The following is a 20,383-nucleotide window of genomic DNA, read 5'->3' on the forward strand; positions in this document are numbered from 1 at the left end:
ATGTTCCCACATGCACAGCACTGAATCACCCACCAGCCTGCCTTCCCCCTGAACATCAGGTATTAGCCAATGGCTCTGGCAGGATTACAGACCCAGGATCCCAGAATTCCAGCCTGCAAGGGCCCCAGGACTGATCAGAGGACACAGCCCTGCCATGTGAGGAAAGGCTGAGAGAGCTGGGCTTGGTTAGCCTGGAGAAGAGAAGGCTCAGGGCAGACCTTACTGCCATGGACCAGCAGATAAAGGGTGGCTACCAGGAGGAAAGAAAAGACATGAGGTGAGGGGGACAAGTTACTGCTGGGGACATTCCCACTGGACTGCGGAAGAAAATGTTTCTCCATGAGCACAGTCAGACTCTGGAATCGTCTCTCAGGAAAGCTGTGGATCCTCCTCCACTGGACAGTTTCAGATTCAGCTTGCCAGGGTGTTGGGCCAGCTCATTTCAACTCCACTATCACCTAGAAAGGTTGGAGCAGATGATCCTTGGGAGTCCCCTCCAACCTGGCACTCTGAGATGTGTTCTTAGCATTTTCTTGGTGCTCCTCACAGTTGCACAAAGCAGTAGCAATCAGATAAACAGACACAGAACCTGCAGCTGAGTCATCTAAGTCATCCACGAGGCACTGGGAGAGTTCAAAGCCACTGACACAGACTTTTGTGCCACTGTCACCACCAGTTCTAACACTGCTGGACACGGGGTGCCAAGCTGATTTAGCACTCAGCTTTGTTTTATGCTATGTGAAAATTCACAGAGAGCTCAATTTAGGGCTGCAAAATGACAGTTTGGATGCAGCGACTTCTGCCAAACATACAAATACACTGTGGAGGCAGAACAAACACGGATTGAAAATGAACCTTCCACTGGGAATTTGGGTAATGAAAAAACTCACCAACTGCTGATAAAAATACACTGAAGGGACACAGTTCTCTTAAGATGTTCTGTGCCTTACTACCACCAAGAGTAAACAAAGGTTCAACCCAGGGCAACAAATATGCAGAAGACCATTTCCAGTGTCACAAGAACTTCTCCCTGCAAGCTGGGACATGAGGAACCTCCTATTAATAGACACATACCTGAAGCAGCACTGAGTGGCTTCAGTCTAAACAGAGCTGTTGTCTGTGAGGCTTAACAGGAGTGTAAAGGCAGCTTGTGCCCACTACCATGGCATTAGTTCATCCCTTCCATGACACTTGGAGGGCACAGACTAGTTCAGAACTGTTCTTTATACCTTCAGTGTAACAATGCCCACTGCAGCAGCTGTCCCCCTTGGGCCTTGGAAGAGAGCAGTGCAGTCAGTCCTCACTGTGACCCTCCTCTCAGAGGCTTGCAGCAATGAGCTGGAGCTGGTGAGGTCTGGGCAAAGGCTGTCGCCGAGGCAGCAGCAGCAGTGCCAGCCATCAGCTGAAGGAACCACACCTTTGGAAGCTGTCCCTGAAAGTTAAACTGCTGTACAAGAGCCCTGTGACTGCTCCAGCATGATCAATAGCTGCAAGAGCTACCAGGTAAAAAAAATCAAGTGTACACCTCTGGGATTACGCAGTTTGCTTTAGGCTTCTGACTGATGTTGTGGAAGCTCCATCCCTGACAGTTTTTAAGGCCAGGCTGGATATGGCTCTGAGCAACCTGATCCAGTGTGAAGTGTCCCTGCCCGCAGCAGGGGGATTGGAACTGAATGATCTTTGAGATCCCTTTCAACTTGGCAATTCTAATTCTGTGATTCTATCTTGTGGTGATTTCCTGTGCCTTACACCCAGTGGCAAAAGCACAAATTGAAAACGCTGGCCTGCTCAAGCACTTGCCTCCAGGTAAGAGAGCAGAACGTGTTCCTGGGGTCTATGGCCAAACACATCTCAGCTTTGCGAGCACAAAGCCTTCAAACCCTTCCCTCCGCAAAGCTGGGTCCCTGCCCATCTCCCACAGCCCCAGAGCAACAAACAACAAAACAATGGTTTCTCTTACTGCAGCTCCCACAATCACTACCACTGGACGAACATTTTCAGCCTGGACAAGATGCTGTGGATGGGCATTACCATCTGCAACTGGAGGCACCTGGTAAGTTATCTTTGGTCACGAGTATCAAACAGAGCCCATTAAGTCCTGCAACTGATCACCTGCACTCAGAGCACACAAGCTGCCATTACTGCAGTTGTTCTCCAAGAAATCCTGTCATGCTCTGAAATACTACCAAGAGGAGTCAGAGGAGCTGTTCAGGCAGACATTTGTCAGCTCTTGTCTTCTGTAAGCAAAATCTGCAGCTGAATTCCTGCCAAAAGGAAAATGTTCCACTTGCCAGCAGGGAGGGCGTGCGCCGCTGCCTGAATGCATCTCTGTTACCAAGGTTCAGCACAGCCAGCTTACAGCTGAGCAGGGGGACACATTTTAGCACGGCTGAGTGTTTTGCTGAATCGAGGCCTGAAAGAGGCTCCACTGGTGCTAGGGCTGGGAGAGGATTTGAATCTACATTTAAAAACCACCCTAACAAGCTGCAGTTGTTTTCTCTAAGAGACTGTGGATAAAGATCTACATTGAACCACTTGATCCCAGGGAAATCAGATCACTTTGGCTTTCACATTACCCAAAGAGCATTATCTGACCTCTGAAAAAAGCTATCTGAGGAGCATGGCTTTTGCAGAAGGCAGTAGGGGTTTACACAGAGACACAACAAAAATCAACTAAACCGGGGCCTGGGTCTGAGATGCTGAACCTGCCTGGCTGTAGGAGCAAGGCTCAACTACCCAAAGCCTGCTGGACACATCACAGGCAGAAATGCAGCACATGAAATGTGTCTGCCAGATCATTTACTTTTCCTTTCCATTCTTCCCCTCACCTCAGCTCACGGGCAAGATGTCCTTTATTTTGCACGGATTCCACTCACCTCTGGATCAGTTCAGTGCTGAGTTTTGCCCCAGAGCAGTCAGAACAGGAAGACAGCAAAGAGACTGGCCCTCTAAGCATGCTACCAAGACATCTAAGAGGGACACAAGTCTCCTCTTTATGTCTCTCTAAAATACTTCCACCTTTCTGCAGGCATGTTCTCAACAGCTAACCACCACCACTGCAGAAGACCCCTGGGGATCCACCCTTGCATCCCCACACCTCCACACCAGCACGGTTGGAAGCCCCACCGAGGTGCCTGCACCTGTGAGCGTGGTTTTGCTCTCGGCTACAAGCCACACCAACCCTGCAGCAAGGCTGATCTACGAGGGTGGGAGTCAGAAAGGACTCCCTGAGGGGTGCAGGACGGCTCCTTCAGCTGCACACTGCCCGCGGCAAGCAGGGCACCTGACAGATGGCACTGGGCACTGAACCCAAAGCTAAGCTCAAAGAAGTGCCTAAGAAAGGACTCTGGCTAGGGCAGAATTTGCTACTAAGTGTCTTGCCACTTCTCTGCAGAGCTGCACTTGTCTTTGCTGAGAGCTCCATCTTTCATTAGCACATTGCAGCCTGAGTGGGCTGCAAACCACAACTTTCCCCAAGGGTTTGAAATTGCTTGTTTGTTTGTTTTAGTTAACTGTGGCTGGTTAAATATTGCCCCCCTTATCTAAATGAGGGGTCTGCAGGTATACAGCCTTCCTTCTTCAGTCCCTGCCTCTGACGTTTCAGATCTGTTACACCGAAAGTAAGACTGGACACTGCTGGAGGAGAGTTTGGGGAGGAAAAGAAGGAAAGGAAGATTACTCTACCTCATATCTCAAACTATACACAGAAGCTGTTTCGGGCAGAGAGCACTTCTCTGCTCCCCTGTCAAAGACTGAGCATTAATCTGTGTGCTGTGGCCCCCTGCCTGGCAAAGGTCATTCACGACCACCCAGCTACCCAAGTACTGAATCTAAAAGCTTGCCTCAGCTTAAAACACTTTCCAAAGGGGCATTTGGTCTTAATTTGAAAACAACGAGCAGAGAATATGCCACTTCTCTGGCTATTTTGTCCCAGCAGCTAAGCATCCTATTGTCCTTGACTTGCTATTTGAACTGTGTCATGTCAGCCTCCAGAGGAGATCCCTCTTGTGCTTGTCTCTAACACGAGACTGCTTTCTAGCCATGTTCTATGGTGAAAGTGTTTAACAAGCTCCAGCCATGTGCCCCTCCCCTCATTTCTGATACCTAAACCACACCAGGCTCTCACCATTAGCTTTCCTCCAGCCTTTCATCATCTATGTAACATTCCAGACCCTCCCCAGTTTTTCCTCCTCTCTCTGAAGCTGGCCACTGAAAGCAGAGCAGAGAATTCTCACCTAGGTCCCACCAATGTCATACCGAAGGGAAGATGAACTTCCTGTTCAGAAACTGCAGTGCTGCTGAAGTTTCCATTTCACTGCTTATACAGGGGGTCCTGTACACCTTTCAGCAGCACCTTCCCACAGGTGGGACCTGCACAGCTCATTCCCAAGATCTGGATCAACTGGCACTGTCCTGAATCATTCTGATCTTCCCAAGACAGTGCAGCCCCAAATAAAGTGAGATACCAAAGAGTTAAGGTAACATCCCCTTTCCATCTGTGCTCATTTTGATGCTGTTCTGGAGCCCAGTTGAGAGGAAAAGCTCTGCTTTTGACTCCCAGGGGCATGGAGGTGAAAAGATCAACAGGAGCCTGCAGTGTGAGTGCAGCCCAGACAGCAACCCTGTGCTGAGCTGCAGCAAGAGCAGTGTGGGCACAGGGCAGGGAGGGGATTCTGCCCCTTGGCTTTGCTCTCCTCGGACCCCACCTGCAGTCCTGGGTGCAGTTCTGGAGCCCCCAGCACAAGCAGAACATGGAAGTGTTGGAGCCAGTCCAGAGGTGGTCACCAGGATGCTCAGAGCAACTCTGCTACGAGGACAGGCTGAGAGTGTTGAGGCTCTGCAGCCTGCAGAAGAGAAGGCTTCCAGGAGACCTTGGAGTGGCCTTCCAGGATCTGAAGGGAGCTATAGGAGGGCTGGGGAGGGACTACTGACAAGGTCTTGTAATGACAAGATGAGGAGGAATGGGTTTGAACTGGCAGAGGGGAGATTGAAACTGGATGTTGGGAAGAAGTTCTTTAAAGTGAGGGTGGTGAGACACTGGTACAGGTTGCCCAGGGAGGTTATAGAGCACAGAAGCACCAAATGTGATCACATTCTGTGATTCTGTGCTCCACAACCTTCCTGGAGGTGTTCAGGACCAGACTGGATGAGGCCTTGAGCGACCTGTTCTAGTGGGAGGTGTCCCTGCCTATGGCAGGGGTGGTTGGAACTGGCTGAGCTTAGAGGTCCCTTCCAGCCTAAACCATTCTCTGATTCCATGTGGCTGAACCTAAGCTCTGATGAAGTGCATCACCTGCGCTCGGGCACCACTGCCACAGCCTAACATCAGCAAGCCCCCACACATTCCCCGTTCGACAGGGCTGTATCAGAGGCTGCAGAGAGCAGGAAACCTAAGCTCCTCCTTGTGAAACACGCTGGCAGATGCTAGCTGGGCCCTGCAGGCGGTGAGCAGAAGCCGGGGAGCCAGCCTGGAGCGGGGTGACGCAGGGCGGGCTGCATGCGTCAGCACCGCGGTGCGCTGCGGGCTGGGGCAGTGCCCCGCTGCAGCAGACGTGTCTGCAGCTGCCCCGCGGGAGATGTACACTGGCCACACACACCTCGCCGCAGCACGCACAAACGCTTGCTGGGCTCCCAGAGAACTAAGCTGGGTTTGGGTTGTGTTGCTGAAATACATCATCTGGCCCTCAGACCTTCTCCTGAGGAACAGAATGACTGACCTGTGTACAGACCCCCAAGGTGCACCCTGACCACTCAGAACTCCCAGGGCTGCCCCGGCGAAGGAGCTGGAACTCAGCTGTGCAATGAGGCGAGGCTGGCGCTGGCAGGGAGTGGGCAGACATTATCCAAGATCAGATTTTGTAATCCTCTGCTAAGCAGGATGCTGCTCACTTTGAGAGACAACAAAACGGCTACTCATGCACCGTCAGACCTGAGCAAAGCCGAGAGTGATCCCGGGAGGGCTGCGATGAGCTTGTTCTGCAATCTGATAACAGAGTCCAGAGGAATTTATAAAGGTCACTGAACTCCACGTTCAGGTTGTAGGTTTCTCTAAACCAGTACTGACCTGTACAGATCACAGGAGAAGAGACACTTCTTTCACAGGTGAACTTTGCAATCACCTCTTTGTTATCAACTTATTTGGTCCTATGCCAACAACCTTTTGCTCTTCATCTAATCTTTAATTAATCCTTTGTATAAACAATTTATGCCCAACATACTTTGCTCAGAGTAAATCTTTGGCCACACAACTGTTTCACAACAAGATCTTCAACACTTAGTTCCTATTTTAATGTCTTAGGAACCTAAATAAATGCATGGGTACAGGAAGAAAAACTGTAGAATTCATATCGAATGGGTTGGGTTTGGAACAGATCTAAAAGATCATCCAGTTCCAATCTCCCACCATGGGCAGGAACACCTCCCACCAGCCCAGGCTGCTCAAGGCTTCATCCAACCTGGCCTTCAAGACCTCCAGGGAGAAGGTAGCCAGAATCTCCCTGGGCAATCTGTGCCAGTGTTTCCCCACTCTCACTGTGAAGAATTTCTTCCTCATCTCCAGTCTAAGTCTCCCCTCCTCAATCTTCAATCCATCCACCCTCACCCCATCACTACAAGCCTTTGTCAAATATCCCTTTCCAGCTTTCTTGAAAGCCCCCTTCAGGTATTGGAAGGCTGTTCTAAGGTCTTCCTGAAGCCTTCTCTTCTCCAGACTGAACAACCCTAACTCCTGTAGCTTGATCCCTGATCACCTTTGTGGCCTCCTCTGGACCTGCTTCAGCAGCGACATGTCACTCTTTATGCTGGGGACACCAGAAGTGGATGCAGTGCTCCAGGTGGGGTCTCACCAGGGCAGAGCAGAGGAGCAGAATCCCCTCCCTTCCCCTGCTGTCAGATTGCTTTTGATGCTCATGGTGAGCTTCTCAGCAAATGAAACCCCCAAGTCTCTTTCTTCAGAGCTGTTCTCAGCCCACTCTGCACCCAGCCTGGATTTAAGCCTGGGACTGGTATGACCTGGATTTGGGACCTTGCACTTGGATTTGTTGAACTTGATGCAGTGGGCACTGGCTGAAGCCATTTTTAAAGTGCTGTCCTTAAAACAACCAAATAAGTACTTCTCTGGGCTGCTGCTTAGGAAAACACCACTGAATACCTACAGCTGGCAAATGAAAGAAAACAGCTTTTGAAGCTGGATCTCTTGTGTGCCTCAGAAAGCAGGCAAGATGAGTCTCACTTCGCACAATGGCTGCTAGAAGAATAAATGTTATGCAAGGAAGGCACTTACTAAGGCTAGGGTAGGTCTGACTTACCACAAGAGCAGCAGGTGAAGCAGTTGGTATGGTAGAGGTTGCCCATTGCTTGGCAAGCCTGGCTGGCTCCATACACGCCCTTTCCACATTTTATGCAAATACCTACACAGCAGAAAAAGAATGAAAGTTAGAACCCTCTGCAGCTCCCCAAACCAGCTCTGGGCTGTGGACTGGCAACTCCCACAACACCCCTATCAGCTCCCACATCAGTGAGCTCCTGGCTGCAAATAGATTCAAGTACCCAAGGCAGCAGCATGCTGATCTGAGTGAAACAAATGCATGGAAACTAAGGCCTCACAATGGGGAGGGGAAGCCTCTGCTGCTGTCTCAGTGCATGGAGACTGAGCCTGGCTGAAGACACAAACCCAGGGGAGGCAGGTGCAGCAAGAGAGGACAGAAAGTCCACGGTCCCTCTGGGAGTAACTGAGTTTGCTCAAGGAACAAGTTAGCAAGACCTTCACAACTTGGTGCTCCATCACATTACAGTCAATAGTCACCAACAGGTCAACAAGTCAGTCCAAACCCAAAAGACTTCTCTTGGCAGTGCAGTACCATGAGCACTGGCCCATGGTGAAAGCCCTGGAGTCCCGGGCAAAGGGGGATGTCAGTCACAGTTAACCACCTCCACCAAAAGCAGCAGGGAACCTCATAAACATAACCTGGCACCTTATGAACAGAGGAGCAAGCCACCGGCTCCCTGGGCAGCCTCTTTCAGTGTCTGACAACCTGTCCCAGGAAGAAAATTTTCCTCATGTCCCACCTGAACCTCCCGTGGCACAACTGGGGGTTGTTTCCTCTTGTCTGACTCTCTTTAAATATTAAACCTGGTTTCAGTGAAGCAGGAACCATGCTGCTATAAGCAGATAGCAATGCCCCCAGCTGTGATACAAGCTAGCTGCTAGCTGGCTCCAGCAGCTGATCGCAAAGGAAGAGTTCAGAAAACACCGGTCCTTAGGCTAGCTGGGCTCTGACAGTTTGTTGCCTTACCCAAGGCTGCTACTTCTGTTCCTTCATTTGTAACCAAAGGTTCTCAACAAGGTCTGCTATTTGCCACGAGTTCATGGTTAGCTGCTGCTGAAAGAGATGGTTGCTGACTGCTCTGGACACGGTGATCAGAAGAGCGTCCCAGCAGCCACAAATCTGCTCTCTGCCTCACCACATGCACGAACTGCTGTACCTGGTTGCTCCTGGCCCCAAGGCAGGAGAGCAGAGAACATGGGGTTCACGTCTGACACAAGCCATCTGCTACTTCAACACCAGGTCTTAGCACAAGACGGCCTTGGAGCCAGGAAAAAGTCCCTTTGTAGCCACCCAGCTACCCACACCCTTCTTGCCAACCACGTACCTGGCAGCTACTGACTGCCTGGCTGTGAGGTTAGGCTGAGCCACCTCTACCTTTTCCCATTTACACTTAAAACTACCCAAACAGGAGCAGACACCCACGGTCTGCAGCTCTCTGGCGTTTCTGTCTGTGAGCTTTCACGCATGAATCTCCTACAGCCGTGAACCGCTTTGACAAATGAAGTCATTGCCTCATTTCTTTGCCGTTGCTTCACCGATCCAGCAGCAGCAGCAGAAGGATTTATGGTGGGTGTTAAACTCGCACTAAGCCTCTCCAGCAAGCGATTCATTAGGAGCAGCTGCCTGTTAACTCATTTTCTCTAGGAAACGAATGAGCACAGAGATGATGAGCGCAGTGAAACGCACACGTATGCCTCCAGAGCTGTGCAGCTGTGCCGGGGCTGTGCCGCCAGCGCACCACTGCCCGGGATTCCAGCTCTGGTTTCCTACCAGCTACACGGCTGCTCAGGTCTGGTATTCCACCCAGTCGCAGCCCAGACTGCACTCTGAAAGCTTTTCAAGGTATTGGCATAGCAGCTGCATCACTTCCCCCCCCAGCCCAAATTTAACTCCCAAGCTTGTTAAAGCACCTATGAAGAATGTTCTGCTACAAAGCACCAGGTCTGGTTTCTGCCACTTCTCTTGACTTGACTCCATGCCAATTATTTCAGCCTTTATGCAGCACCTTGCTCCTCATGACATCTCTGTTTTAAGCATTCAGCTGTGCCTCCAGCTCTTCACCATTGCTGGAGGTGCTCAAGAAACATGTGGACACAGCACTATGAGACATGGGTTAGTGGCCATGGTGGTCTTAGGTTGACAGTTGGACTGCATGATCTTGGAGGCCTTTTCCAACTCAAACAATCCTGTAGCTGTTGCATTTCCACCCAAGTCATCAGCTCTGCTACAGCTCTGGTGTCTCTCTTTAGCTACTAAAATACGCTCCAAGATGTTGCATATAGCCAAAATCTGCATACAGTTTGTCTGAGTGAGAGCACAGCATCACAGAACTCCTGTGTGAGAGAGCTGCATCCTCAGTGTTTAACCAAAGGTGAACGTAGTGTCTGGACAAACACACTCTGTGGACCACAGCAAAAGAGCACGAATCAAAACAGCACTAGAAAGAGAAGGAGTATCCAGAGCCAGAGACTCCCTGCTGCAGGTTGGCTGCAGCACACTGCCAGTGCTCCTTGCACCTTTAACCGGTCCACCTCACTGGGCTAGGCTGTGTTAGTCAGAAGAGCATCTCTGGACACATATTCACAGATGGCACTGGGTTGGAAGGGACCCGCAGAGGTCATCTTGTCCAACCCACCTGCAGTCAACACGGACACCTTCAACTACATCAGGCTGCCCAAGTCTGATCTTGAATGCCTCCAGGGGTGGGATCTCAGCCCCATCCCTGGGCAGCTTGTTTAGTATTTCACTACTCTCATTGTGCAGAACTTTCCTCCTGACGTCCAACTAAATCTGCCCTGCTCCAGTTTAACACCACTACCCCCCATCCTATCACTACAAGCCCTTCTGAATAGTTCCTCCTCAGCCTTCCTGCAGGCCCCTTTCAGATACAGAAACGCAGCTCTAAGGTCTGTCTAGAGCCTGCTCTTCTCCAGGCAGAACAGCCTCAGCTCTCCCAGCCTGTATTCATAAGAGGGATGCCCCAGCGCTCTGATCATCTTTGTGGCCCTCAGTGTCCAGCACTGCAGTGCAAGGAGCATGATGGTCTGCAGGCAATTCCTGCATTCACAAAACACTGCTGCCAGCACCAGGAGAGAACAAGACTGCTATGATCTGATGTAGTCAGTGGCTTTGCCCCAGATTCAAGAGACCAAATGCAATGCATTCTAAGAAGCAAATGTATCAGCAACACCCTAGAGGAGATCCTGGAGCTGTACAATGTTGTTCAGTCTGCTGCAGCACACTGGAAGAGTTCCCTCTAATAGTCTATGAAATAGAAATAATTCATTTTGGGACCTACATCTCAAATCCTGGGGTGCTCTTTTGGCTATGGCAGTACAGGCTGGTACATCATAGGCACCACCAGGTACCCAGAGCAGGCAGCAGACTGGAGTTCACTGGAGCATGTGTAATGGCAGATACACAACCACCTTTGGGCCAAGCCGTCCTCAGACACACGTAGAGCTCAGCCAGTGCCTAATGCCATCCCCACTTAACCTGAAATCAAGGATTTACACAAAGGCAAGAAAAGTGGTACCATCTGGCCTGCCAGTTTCAGCGAGAGCAGCTGCGTGAGTCAGAGGGAGGATCTGGCTATCCCCTCCTTGACAGCGTGCCACGGCTCCGGGATGAGCCCAGCTTTACTGTCTTACAGCCACACTGTATCTCCAGGATAACTGCTACATGCTGCCTACAGTAGGAAACAACCAAGCCCTGTCATCAAGAGTTATGGTAAAGCTAAAATTAACAACTAACACATGGCACAGATGACTCCCTCCCTGCCTTTGCAGCTCTGTTTATGCTGCGGTGCTGGGAAAAGGGCGGGTGAACACCGTGCTGGGCTACTGCAAAATCCCCTGCTCTCCTCTCAGACAGGAAAAGTCCATCCCTGCACGCATCCTCAGTGAGCCTTTCCACACCTGTGGCCCTGCCAAAGCACAGGAGCAGGGAAATGAAACCCCAGAGCCGTGAAGTGGGAAGAACAAAGGAGGAGGGAAGCTTTAACTCAGCTTGAGAAATCCAACTGCAGCAACAGAGGCCAGCTCTAAGAGGGCGAGAGGGGCTGCAGCAGATGCCTGCAGGTGTCACTCACTGGAGTGGGCTTCCCCCATGGGCTGCAGTGCCCGGAGCCAGTGAGCTCAGCCTGGTCAGGTTGCACAGGGTGCTGCTACTGCTTTAAAAAACACAAAGCTTTACTGCTAAGAAGCATCAGAGCTGCCCTCAGCCACACCACTGCTGCAGCAGCACCTGCCCAGGCTGACAGCAGCTACGGTACAGATGTCCTGGACCGCGGCAGCTTGGATGCTGAGAGGTGACCTCAGGCAGGAAAAATGCTCCCTTCCTTCCAACAACCGCAGGAGGAGGGATCCTCCGTTAGCTCCCAGAGAGACAGAAGAAAAAGGCACCTACAGAGGGCAGAGCCTCTTCCCAGCAGCCAGGGAGGAGCAAGAGAAGAGTCCTGATCCCATCTGGTAACATAACTATGGCTTGCATGTACCCACACACTCCCTGCAACAACCATGCTTGAGGTGGGAGGAGGTTAAAATGGAGGAAGACAGACCACAACGCCCAACAGGTCCCAGCTGAAGCAAAGGGAGCCAGGAGACAGACTGTGGACCCGGAAGCTTTTTGCTGATGATGATGTTGAATCTTACTGATCTTGCCCCCAATCCTCCCTTCTTCCTCAAAGACAGAAGGTAAACCCCCCACTGATCAAGGATTTAGGCCCCTGAGATACTGATCTGCTGATCTGAAAAGATCTCCCTCACTTGACTGCCTGCCTCCTGCAGCAGGCTTCACTCCACTCCACTGATACACAGGCTGGAGGAATGCACACATGGAACTTGCTCAGAAAAACCAAAGTTTGAGACTAATTTACCTTTGGCTACAAATGCAGCAAAGGTCACATTCACTGGAGGTTTCATAGAAGCAAGTTTTAGGTTCTCCCTCCAGTTCCTGGAATCACTTTCATGACCTCCACTCTGCCCATTGCTTCACGAGGCTGTGGCTTGCAGGACAAAGCTGCTGAGATAGGTCATGGTCATGAAGGGAGGCAGTGGGAGCAGTTCCAGGAAAGACAGTGCTGATCAGGACACAGGAGCTGAGCTTTACCTCCCTGAGCTGGCAGCCAGACTTGGGCTCAGTCTCTTCCTACACGTGGCCCATTCTGCCAGAAACCTTCCCGAGTTTCAAAGGCAGGGTAAGGAGATGGGTCTGAATTTGGGAACGTGCAAAGCAGCAGAAACAACTCTCCACTGCCACCCTCCCTTAACCCAGCTTTGAGCAGCTCTGAGCCCAAGGCATGTCTGTACTGGTGAATTAAACCACAGCAGCTCCCAGGTCAGCACTGCAGAGTAGGGGATGCGCTGGGAGCTGGTATCAGCTCCGATTAGCAGCCGCTAGGAGCCGAGAGCCTTGTGTTGCTGGTTAGAGCAGACCCACCCAGTCAAGGCGGCGAAAGCACGAAGCTAGGACAGCGACTGCTCCTTGCTTCACACAGTACGTGAAATTACTGCTGTGAACCATGAAATTACTGCCACTGTCCGCAGAGAGCCGGCCCTGGCCGCGCCCCTGCGCAGCTCGGCTTTGTGCGGCTCGGCGGCGGCCGCGCAGCCTCCCGCGGCACAGGGCACGCCACGGCCCCATTGTTCCGCGCCGTGTTTTAGTTACGCTGGCGCTCGCTTTACAAATATTCATTCATTTCTCCGCTTCTTCATTTAGCGCATGGCAGCTCCAGGATGATTTATACTTCTCGCCCGGCATTTACAGAAAGATCTTTTGCTAGAGAGGCAATGAACTGGAAGGCTGAGTTCTTGTGGCCGCTCCATCGTCTGCGCCGCTTCGGGGGGCTCTGTCCGCGACTCAGAGCTCAGCTGACCACTCCAGATTCAGGCTCAAGTTGACCACATCGCTCAAGGGGACTCGCAAATAACGTTAGCAACTGAATTACTGCCCAAAAAGAAGACAGAAGGATTTTGCTTTTGGAAGCACCTTGTGATTACTGCCTCATGAGGAAAGGCTGAGGAGAGAGCTGGGCTTGGTCAGCCTGGAGAAGATGAGGCTTGGTGCAGACCTTACTGCAATGCAACAGCACATAAAGGGTGGCTACCAGGAGGATGGAGACTCCCTTTGGAGAAGGAGTCCCATGGAAAAGACATGGGGTGATGGGGACAAGTTACTCCTGGGGACAGTCCCACTGGACTCCAAAGAAAATGTTTCCCCATGGGAACAGTCAGACATAGCAGTCATCTCCTAAGGAAAGCAGTGAAGTCCCCTGCCTAGGTCAGTTTGAAGACTCAGCTTGCCAGGGTGCTGGCCAGCTCCTTTCAATTCCACTGTCACCTAGAAAGGTTGGAGCAGATGGTCCTGGGGTTCCCTCACAACCTGGCATCTGTGATTCTGTGAGATTAGATAACTAAAGAGACATGTCCAGCCTGAGGAGTAAAAGAGAGCAGCACTGAGAATCAATAACTTGAAGGGAAAAGCATGTCTTTAAAGCCCCTTCCCTGTCCTCCTGTCTCTCCACTGCTGAACATCTCACTGTGGCAAGTATCCAGGGTCCAACCATAGACAAGTATCCATGAATCGAACCAGATCCTGGGCTGCAGCAGGAGAAGTGTGGCCTGCAGGGCTAGGGAGGTGATTCTCCCCCTCTACTGTTCTCTGGTGAGACCCCATCTGGAGTACTGCATCCAGTTCTGGAGCCCCTATTACAAGAGGGATGTGGAGATGCTGGAGGGTGTCCAGAGCAGGGCCACGAGGATGCTCAGAGGGCTGCAGCAGCTCTGCTGTGAGCACAGACTGAAAGAGTTGGGGCTGTTAAGTCTGGAGAAGAGAAGGCTCCCAGGTGACCTTCTTGTGGCCTTCCAGGATCTGAAAGGGGCTTACAAAAAAGCTGGGGAGGGACTTTTTAGGCGATCAGGGAGTGTTAGGACTAGAGGGAATGGAGCAAAGATGGAGGTGGGGAGAGTCAGCCTGAATGTGAGGAGGAAGTTGTTCAGCATGAGAGTGGTGAGAGGCTGGAATGCATTGCCCAGGGAGGTGGTTGAGGTCCCATCCCTGGAGGTGTTTAAGGCCAGGCTGGAAGAAGCTGTGTGCAGCCTGCTCTAGGGTAGGGTGCCCCTGGGCATGGCATGGGGGTTGGAGATGAATGATCCTTGTGGTCCCTTCCAACCCTGACTGATTCTATGATTCTTCCTCTCCTTGTCTTTGTGCTCACACACCACTGACGGCAAACTGCATGCTGCAGAACTTCCTCTGTGAGCAGCAGTGCTCACACTACAGAACCCAACTCCAGTGCACCACCCCCTCTCCCAGTTTCAACTTTCTCAACCACTGAGCCCCCCCGTGTCCTGCCTCTTTTCTCTGTGACATGGGAGCCACTGACACCTGTGTGATCTGCGGAGAAAAGCCTTATTAAACCTTCCGAGATGACGCAGAGACAAAACCACTTTCAACTCTTCACCTTGGAAAAATCTCTGCAGCCAGGAGACAAAGTGATATTGACAGCATGAACAATGCAGCCCAAACACCCTGAGCTCCACAGTGTGGCAGAGCTGAAAGCATCAGCGGCGCAGACGTCAAGTCGGAGACTTCTCATTACATTCTCCTGACACTGCACCTATGAGTCACCGCTCTAATATACGGCAGAAAAAGGTCATATATTACAGCTGCCTGCCTTGGCATATTTAAAATGGGTTCATGATTCAACGTGGAGACTTAGCCTAAAAGTTTCCAGGTGCACTTTTCTGTTTTCTCAGATAGTGGTTTTATTTCCAGAACAAGCATGAGGCTGGAAAAGGAATGGCATGACGCAGCCATGGCTGGTTATAAATCCAGCAGCTCCCTCCACGAGCAATACCCAAGTGCTACACACCCACAGCAGCCCCTCATGTCCACCACCCACTCCACAAAAGCTTAAGAGGAGCAGCATTAGGCTGGAGATTAGGAAGAAATTCTTTACAGTGAGGGTGGGGAGACACTGGCACAGGTTGCCCAGGGAGGTTGTGGCTGCTCCCTCCCTAGAGGTATTCCAAGGCCAGGCTGGATGAGGCCTCGAGCAACCTGGGCTAGCAGGAGGTGTCCCTGGTCATGGCAGGGGGTTGGAACTGGATGCTCCTTGTGGTCCCTTCCAAGCTAAACCATTCTGTGAATCTACGAAAAAGTGCCACCAGCACTGGCTCAGGAGGTCTCAGCTGCTGCATGGAGGTTCTCTATCATGTCCACAGGTTTAAGTAGGTTTTTGCTCAAACAAAAGCACCCATCTGGGTGTGCATTGTATTTAGAAAGACTGAACTATGTGCCTCAGGAAAGCTGACGTGACTGCAAAACCTGTTACCTCAACCCTCTGAACCAGGTGATCTTTTCAGTCACTGCCAGCCAAGTGACTCCAGGATGCTTTGAGAACATGTGGAGGAGGAACACATCTTCCTGTAAGGACATCCTGCAGGAGCATCCATTTCGGGCACTCATCCACCACAGTCTTCTCCCACTTCAGTTCTAAACTACCTAAGCTGGCAAGCTTCATTTTCCCTGCCTTGGCTACAGCGAAACGCTGAGCTCAGGGAAGTGCACAGTGCAAACAGCCTCACTCCTCTGCTCAGCAGGACAGGAAGACTCTCAGACTGCAAGAGAAGCCTGTCCTGACCTAGCAAGTTGCAAACCCTTGGGACAGCTGGTCAAACCCAGCACTGCCATGTAAACAGGATGTTCTCATTTTGCCTTCTCCAGCAGACACTAATACTAAATGCTATATATGCAGCCTCATTTCCTTCCTATGGATGCAACTAGGGGCAAAAAAGGGAAAACTTGGTAAGCCAACATGATGCCAACCTCCCAGCAAAAAGAGGCTTCCACAGGCCTAGGCAGTCCCACGTGCTCAGCTGCTCTCCACTGCAGAGCTGATGTAGGGCAGTGGTGGTTGCTTCAGGCTTTGGTCCAACTCCTGTCCACACTGGTTCTTACAAGAGGATAACTCTGAGGTTGGCATAACCATGAAAGGCCCTGAGCTTCATTTTCACCCCTCCAGTGTCCTCCTCTCCAAGGCAGCTGTGGCCAGCCAGCACCCTCAGGCCCACAGGAGCATGCAGATCTCATTTCACTCAGTAGTGACCCTTACACTGAGTTGGGCAGCATCTCAGCACCATCTGCAGTAGATGAGGCCATGCTCCAGTGACTGAATAAATGCAGCTTTACAGCTCTCAGTGCTAGGTGAAAAGGAGGCACACGATGTAAAGTACTGACAGTTACCTTCACGTGGGCAGGATTTCTGCTAGGTCAGGTATCCTCTGTCTGGGCTGCTCTGCCTTTTTACTGGACCAAGTGCTGTCAGTTCTGGATCAGGTAACAGCCTGCTCTCCAGCAGCTGGTGTGGGCTCAGGGAACATGGTTTGTCTGGCTACTTCGACAGAAACACGAACATGCACTTGATCCACATCCAGTCAATATCCATCAGCAACCCAGAAATGCACAAATACCTCACTAAACACCTTGCTTTGTCCCGCTCTCACTTATCTTGACATGAAACGGAAGCAAAGTGGGTATAAAAGGCCAGAAAATTGGGAAAAAATCTCCAAGGAGTAGAGGATTTTCCCAGATAAAGCCACGGGCACAGCACTCAGCTAAGAAGTCTGTGCTGAGCCTGCCAGTGCACTCTGCTCTGTGCTGCTTGCCAGCGAGCGATGCACCAGCACCCAGAGCGAGCAGACTGCATGCCTAGGAACACCCTGGCTTCTCTGCCCCCCAGCTTTCAGACACTCACACAGAGCAGGGGTGGCAGTGCCTGGCTCCTCTGCAAAAGCTGGGCACAGAGAACACCAGCACATACAAGATGCTTACCAGTGAGCTGTCCCAGAAAGGACAAGCCCCAGCTGTAACAGAGTTTTGGCACCACCTGCTCGTTTCACAACCTGCCCACCACACCTGCAGCCTCTAACCTCTCTGGAGATACCTGGAACCACTTAGCTAAGTGCTAAGCTGCTGCCCTTAAACAACAGGTGTCCTGCAGCAGCACTTGGCACTCAGATGCAAACAGCCAAATCTATTCCGGCCCAGCAGCTGGTGGCAAGGACTGCCTGCTGGAGGGGAGGAAAGGTTTATCTCTGCAGACGATCACTGTGCACAACACTGGTGCTCTGACGCCCACATGGTCTTGCTTTCACAGAACAGGTGGTGCCAGCTGCCAACCAGCCCTCAGGGCTGCAGGCCCCAAACACCTATCACAGCAGGTCTGCTCCCAGAACTAGCACTGGATGCCTTCTCCACACCCACCCTGCTCTCCATCTTCATGATGGCAAGATCACAGAATTAACCATGCTGGAAGAGACCTCTAGGATCATCCAGTCCAGCCTATCACCTAACCCTTCTAATTAACTAACCCATGGCACTAAGTGCCTCATCCAGCCTCCTCTTAAACACCTCCAGGGACGGTGACTCCACCACCTCCCTGGGCAGCCCATTCCAATGCCAATCACTCTTTCCATGAAGAACTTCCTAACATCCAGCCTAAATCTGCCCTGGCACAACTTGAGGCTGTGTCCCCTTGTTCTGCTGCTGGGTGCCTGGCAGCAGAGCCCAACCCCACCTGGCTACAGCCTCCCTTCAGGGAGCTGCAGGCAGCAATGAGCTCTGCCCTGAGCCTCCTCTGCTGCAGGCTGCACCCCCCCAGCTCCCTCAGCCTCTCCTCACAGGGCTGTGCTCCAGGCCCTCACCAACCTTGGTGCCCTTCTCTGGACACGTTCCAGTACCTCAACGTCTTTCTTAAATTGAGGAGCCCATCAGGAGGGCAAGGTAGCCACTTTTTAAACTGAATTTTGGAAGATGAGCTCTGATTTTTGTGGAGCTGGATGCCAGAATGAAGCCTGAATGACAAACAAGAGGCAAGATGCTCTTCTCTCCCATTTCTGACCCCTCACCACCCAGACATCACCCAGCAATTCATCGTCCCTACCATCTACAGGCACCAGACAGCAGAGGAGCTGTGGCTAAACGTTCAGCAACACTTAGAAAAATACAACCAAAGCAGAGTTGTGGAGCAAACTCCTTCAGGACAATTAATCATTGAAAAAATCTTTCTATAAACAGCAAAAGGGGAACTCCAGGACTGCAAAAGCAGAGAAAGAGTGAGCAGACAGAAGAGAGGAACAGGTTAGGAAGGTAATTTTCCACTTTGTTAGTTACGGTCCACATCTCCAAACAAACATGGCCCTGTGCAATCCATCAGCCAAACCTCCCTCCCCACTGTGAGAGGCTCCACAAGCCATGAAGTGACAGACCATTCACCTTGTAGAGGACCAGTTAAGAACCACCAGAAACAGGGAATCTGCTGCTAATGACAAAGTCAACACTTAACTGACATGAGAAGCCTCTATTCATAGCAGCTAAAAGGAGCATTCATTCCTCTTTACATCATCCCTTCAGTGTTAGGTCTTGATGCAATTTTCAACAGCAGGTGAAATCACTAAAATTTGGAAAGAGTGTGAACATTTTTCCTCTGCCTGGTTTTAATTAAAACAGCCAGCAAGACACAGAGGAGCAGTAGAGAGAGGTAACCCTTTCCTCCTCAGCTGTGCTGCCTCTTCATCCATCCTTCTAGGGGCCCACGGAAACTCTCTGTGCAACGTCGGCAGTAAATATTTCCCCTACTCCTAAAGCAGTGGTTCAGACTAGGATCGTGACAAAGGCAACACAAGAGAACTCACTTCTAGTCATGGGCTGGGTGCTAGGGGGGTTGTGGTCTTCTAAGTTGCAGAAGGTCCCCCCGAGGCTCCAGAGTGGATGCTCTTGGGAAGACCAGACGAGATTCGAGCTGCCACAGAGGTTCCCATCACAGCAGTGTGACCTACTGTCTGGGCACTGGGTGGCAGCTGGCACCTCTCCCACCCAAGACCTACCCCCACCAGAAGCTGACACAAGCCGTTCCCAGCCCCCCAGCCCCCCGTTCAGCCGCAGCTCCCGTGGGCAAGCTCCCCATGCACAGCGGATGTGCGGTGCCCGGGCAGGGCTGCGGGCACACAGCCCCCGGCAGATGCCCGAGCTCGGTGCTGGCATCACAGGCCCAAGGCCAGCAGGTCTGAACACCAGCTCCACATGCTGCCGGCTTCCCGTGCCACAGGGACCCGCTGATGCCGCAGCCTCGCAGCACCCCAGAGGGGCTGTCCACAGAGCTGCATCCCAGCCAGCAGGCACCTGCCTCATGCCACTGCAGGCGGCTGCTGCCCTCCCGGTGCAGGACTTTGTATTCCCTGTGCCGGACACCACGAGGCTCCTCCGGGCCTGTTTCTCCAGCCTGCCGCAGTCCTGCTGAACCATGACACATCCACGGAGCCCATCGAGCACTCCCTCCAGCGCAGCACAACGTGCAAAGCTGAGCTGTGCTCTGCCCCATAAGCCAAGCCTCAAGTGAAGATGCTCAGCGGGACCGACCCCACCACTGCCTCTGCTGTGCACCATTACTGAGTGGCCTCCAACCTGACCCCATCCTGCTGGTCCCAAGCCTCAGTGCGGCAGCTCAAGCAGCTTCCAGTCTATCAGGCAGTCCATTTCTCTAGCCTAGGCTTCATTTGTTTGTCTAGAAGGACACTTCTCCCACATAGCAAACAATAGAACAAGAGGAACTATCCTGAAGTTGCACCAAGAGAGGTTTAGGTTGGATATTAAGGAAAATTTATTGACAGAAAGGGTAGTGGAGCATTGGAAGAGGCTGCCCAGGGAAGTGATGGAGTCAGCATCTCCAGACATATAAGGTTAAAAGATGTGTAGATGTGGTGCTGCAGGACATGACTTCGCAAAGAATTGGCAGTGCTAGTTAACAGTTGGACTTGATGATTTTAAAGATCTCTTCCAAGAAAAACAATTCCATGATGCCATGGGCAGGATGAGAAGTTTTGCTAAAGCTGAGATCAACAACATCCGCTGCTCTCCCTTACTCACCAAGTTGTTCACCACACAAGGCAAATTCACTCCCTCTGCCCCACTTTTCCCCCAGCCTCTCTGCCACTCATACATTTGCACAAGTACCTCATGACCTCCACATCTTTCACCAGATTCAGGTCCAGGCA

General features: G+C 51.6%; 1 protein-coding gene across 1 annotated transcript in view; it reads right to left on the bottom strand.

Annotated features, from left to right (window-relative positions):
• WTIP (WT1 interacting protein) overlaps positions 1-20,383 on the bottom strand; it is an 81,419-nt gene that overhangs the window by 43,338 nt on the left and 17,698 nt on the right. The window contains exon 2 of the mRNA XM_064159899.1: positions 7,308-7,409. Within this exon, the coding sequence (XP_064015969.1) occupies positions 7,308-7,409 (102 nt within the window). The remainder of the gene's footprint in view (positions 1-7,307; positions 7,410-20,383) is intronic.

This window comes from Pogoniulus pusillus, chromosome 20 (assembly GCF_015220805.1).
Source record: "Pogoniulus pusillus isolate bPogPus1 chromosome 20, bPogPus1.pri, whole genome shotgun sequence".
NCBI lineage: Eukaryota > Metazoa > Chordata > Aves > Piciformes > Lybiidae > Pogoniulus > Pogoniulus pusillus.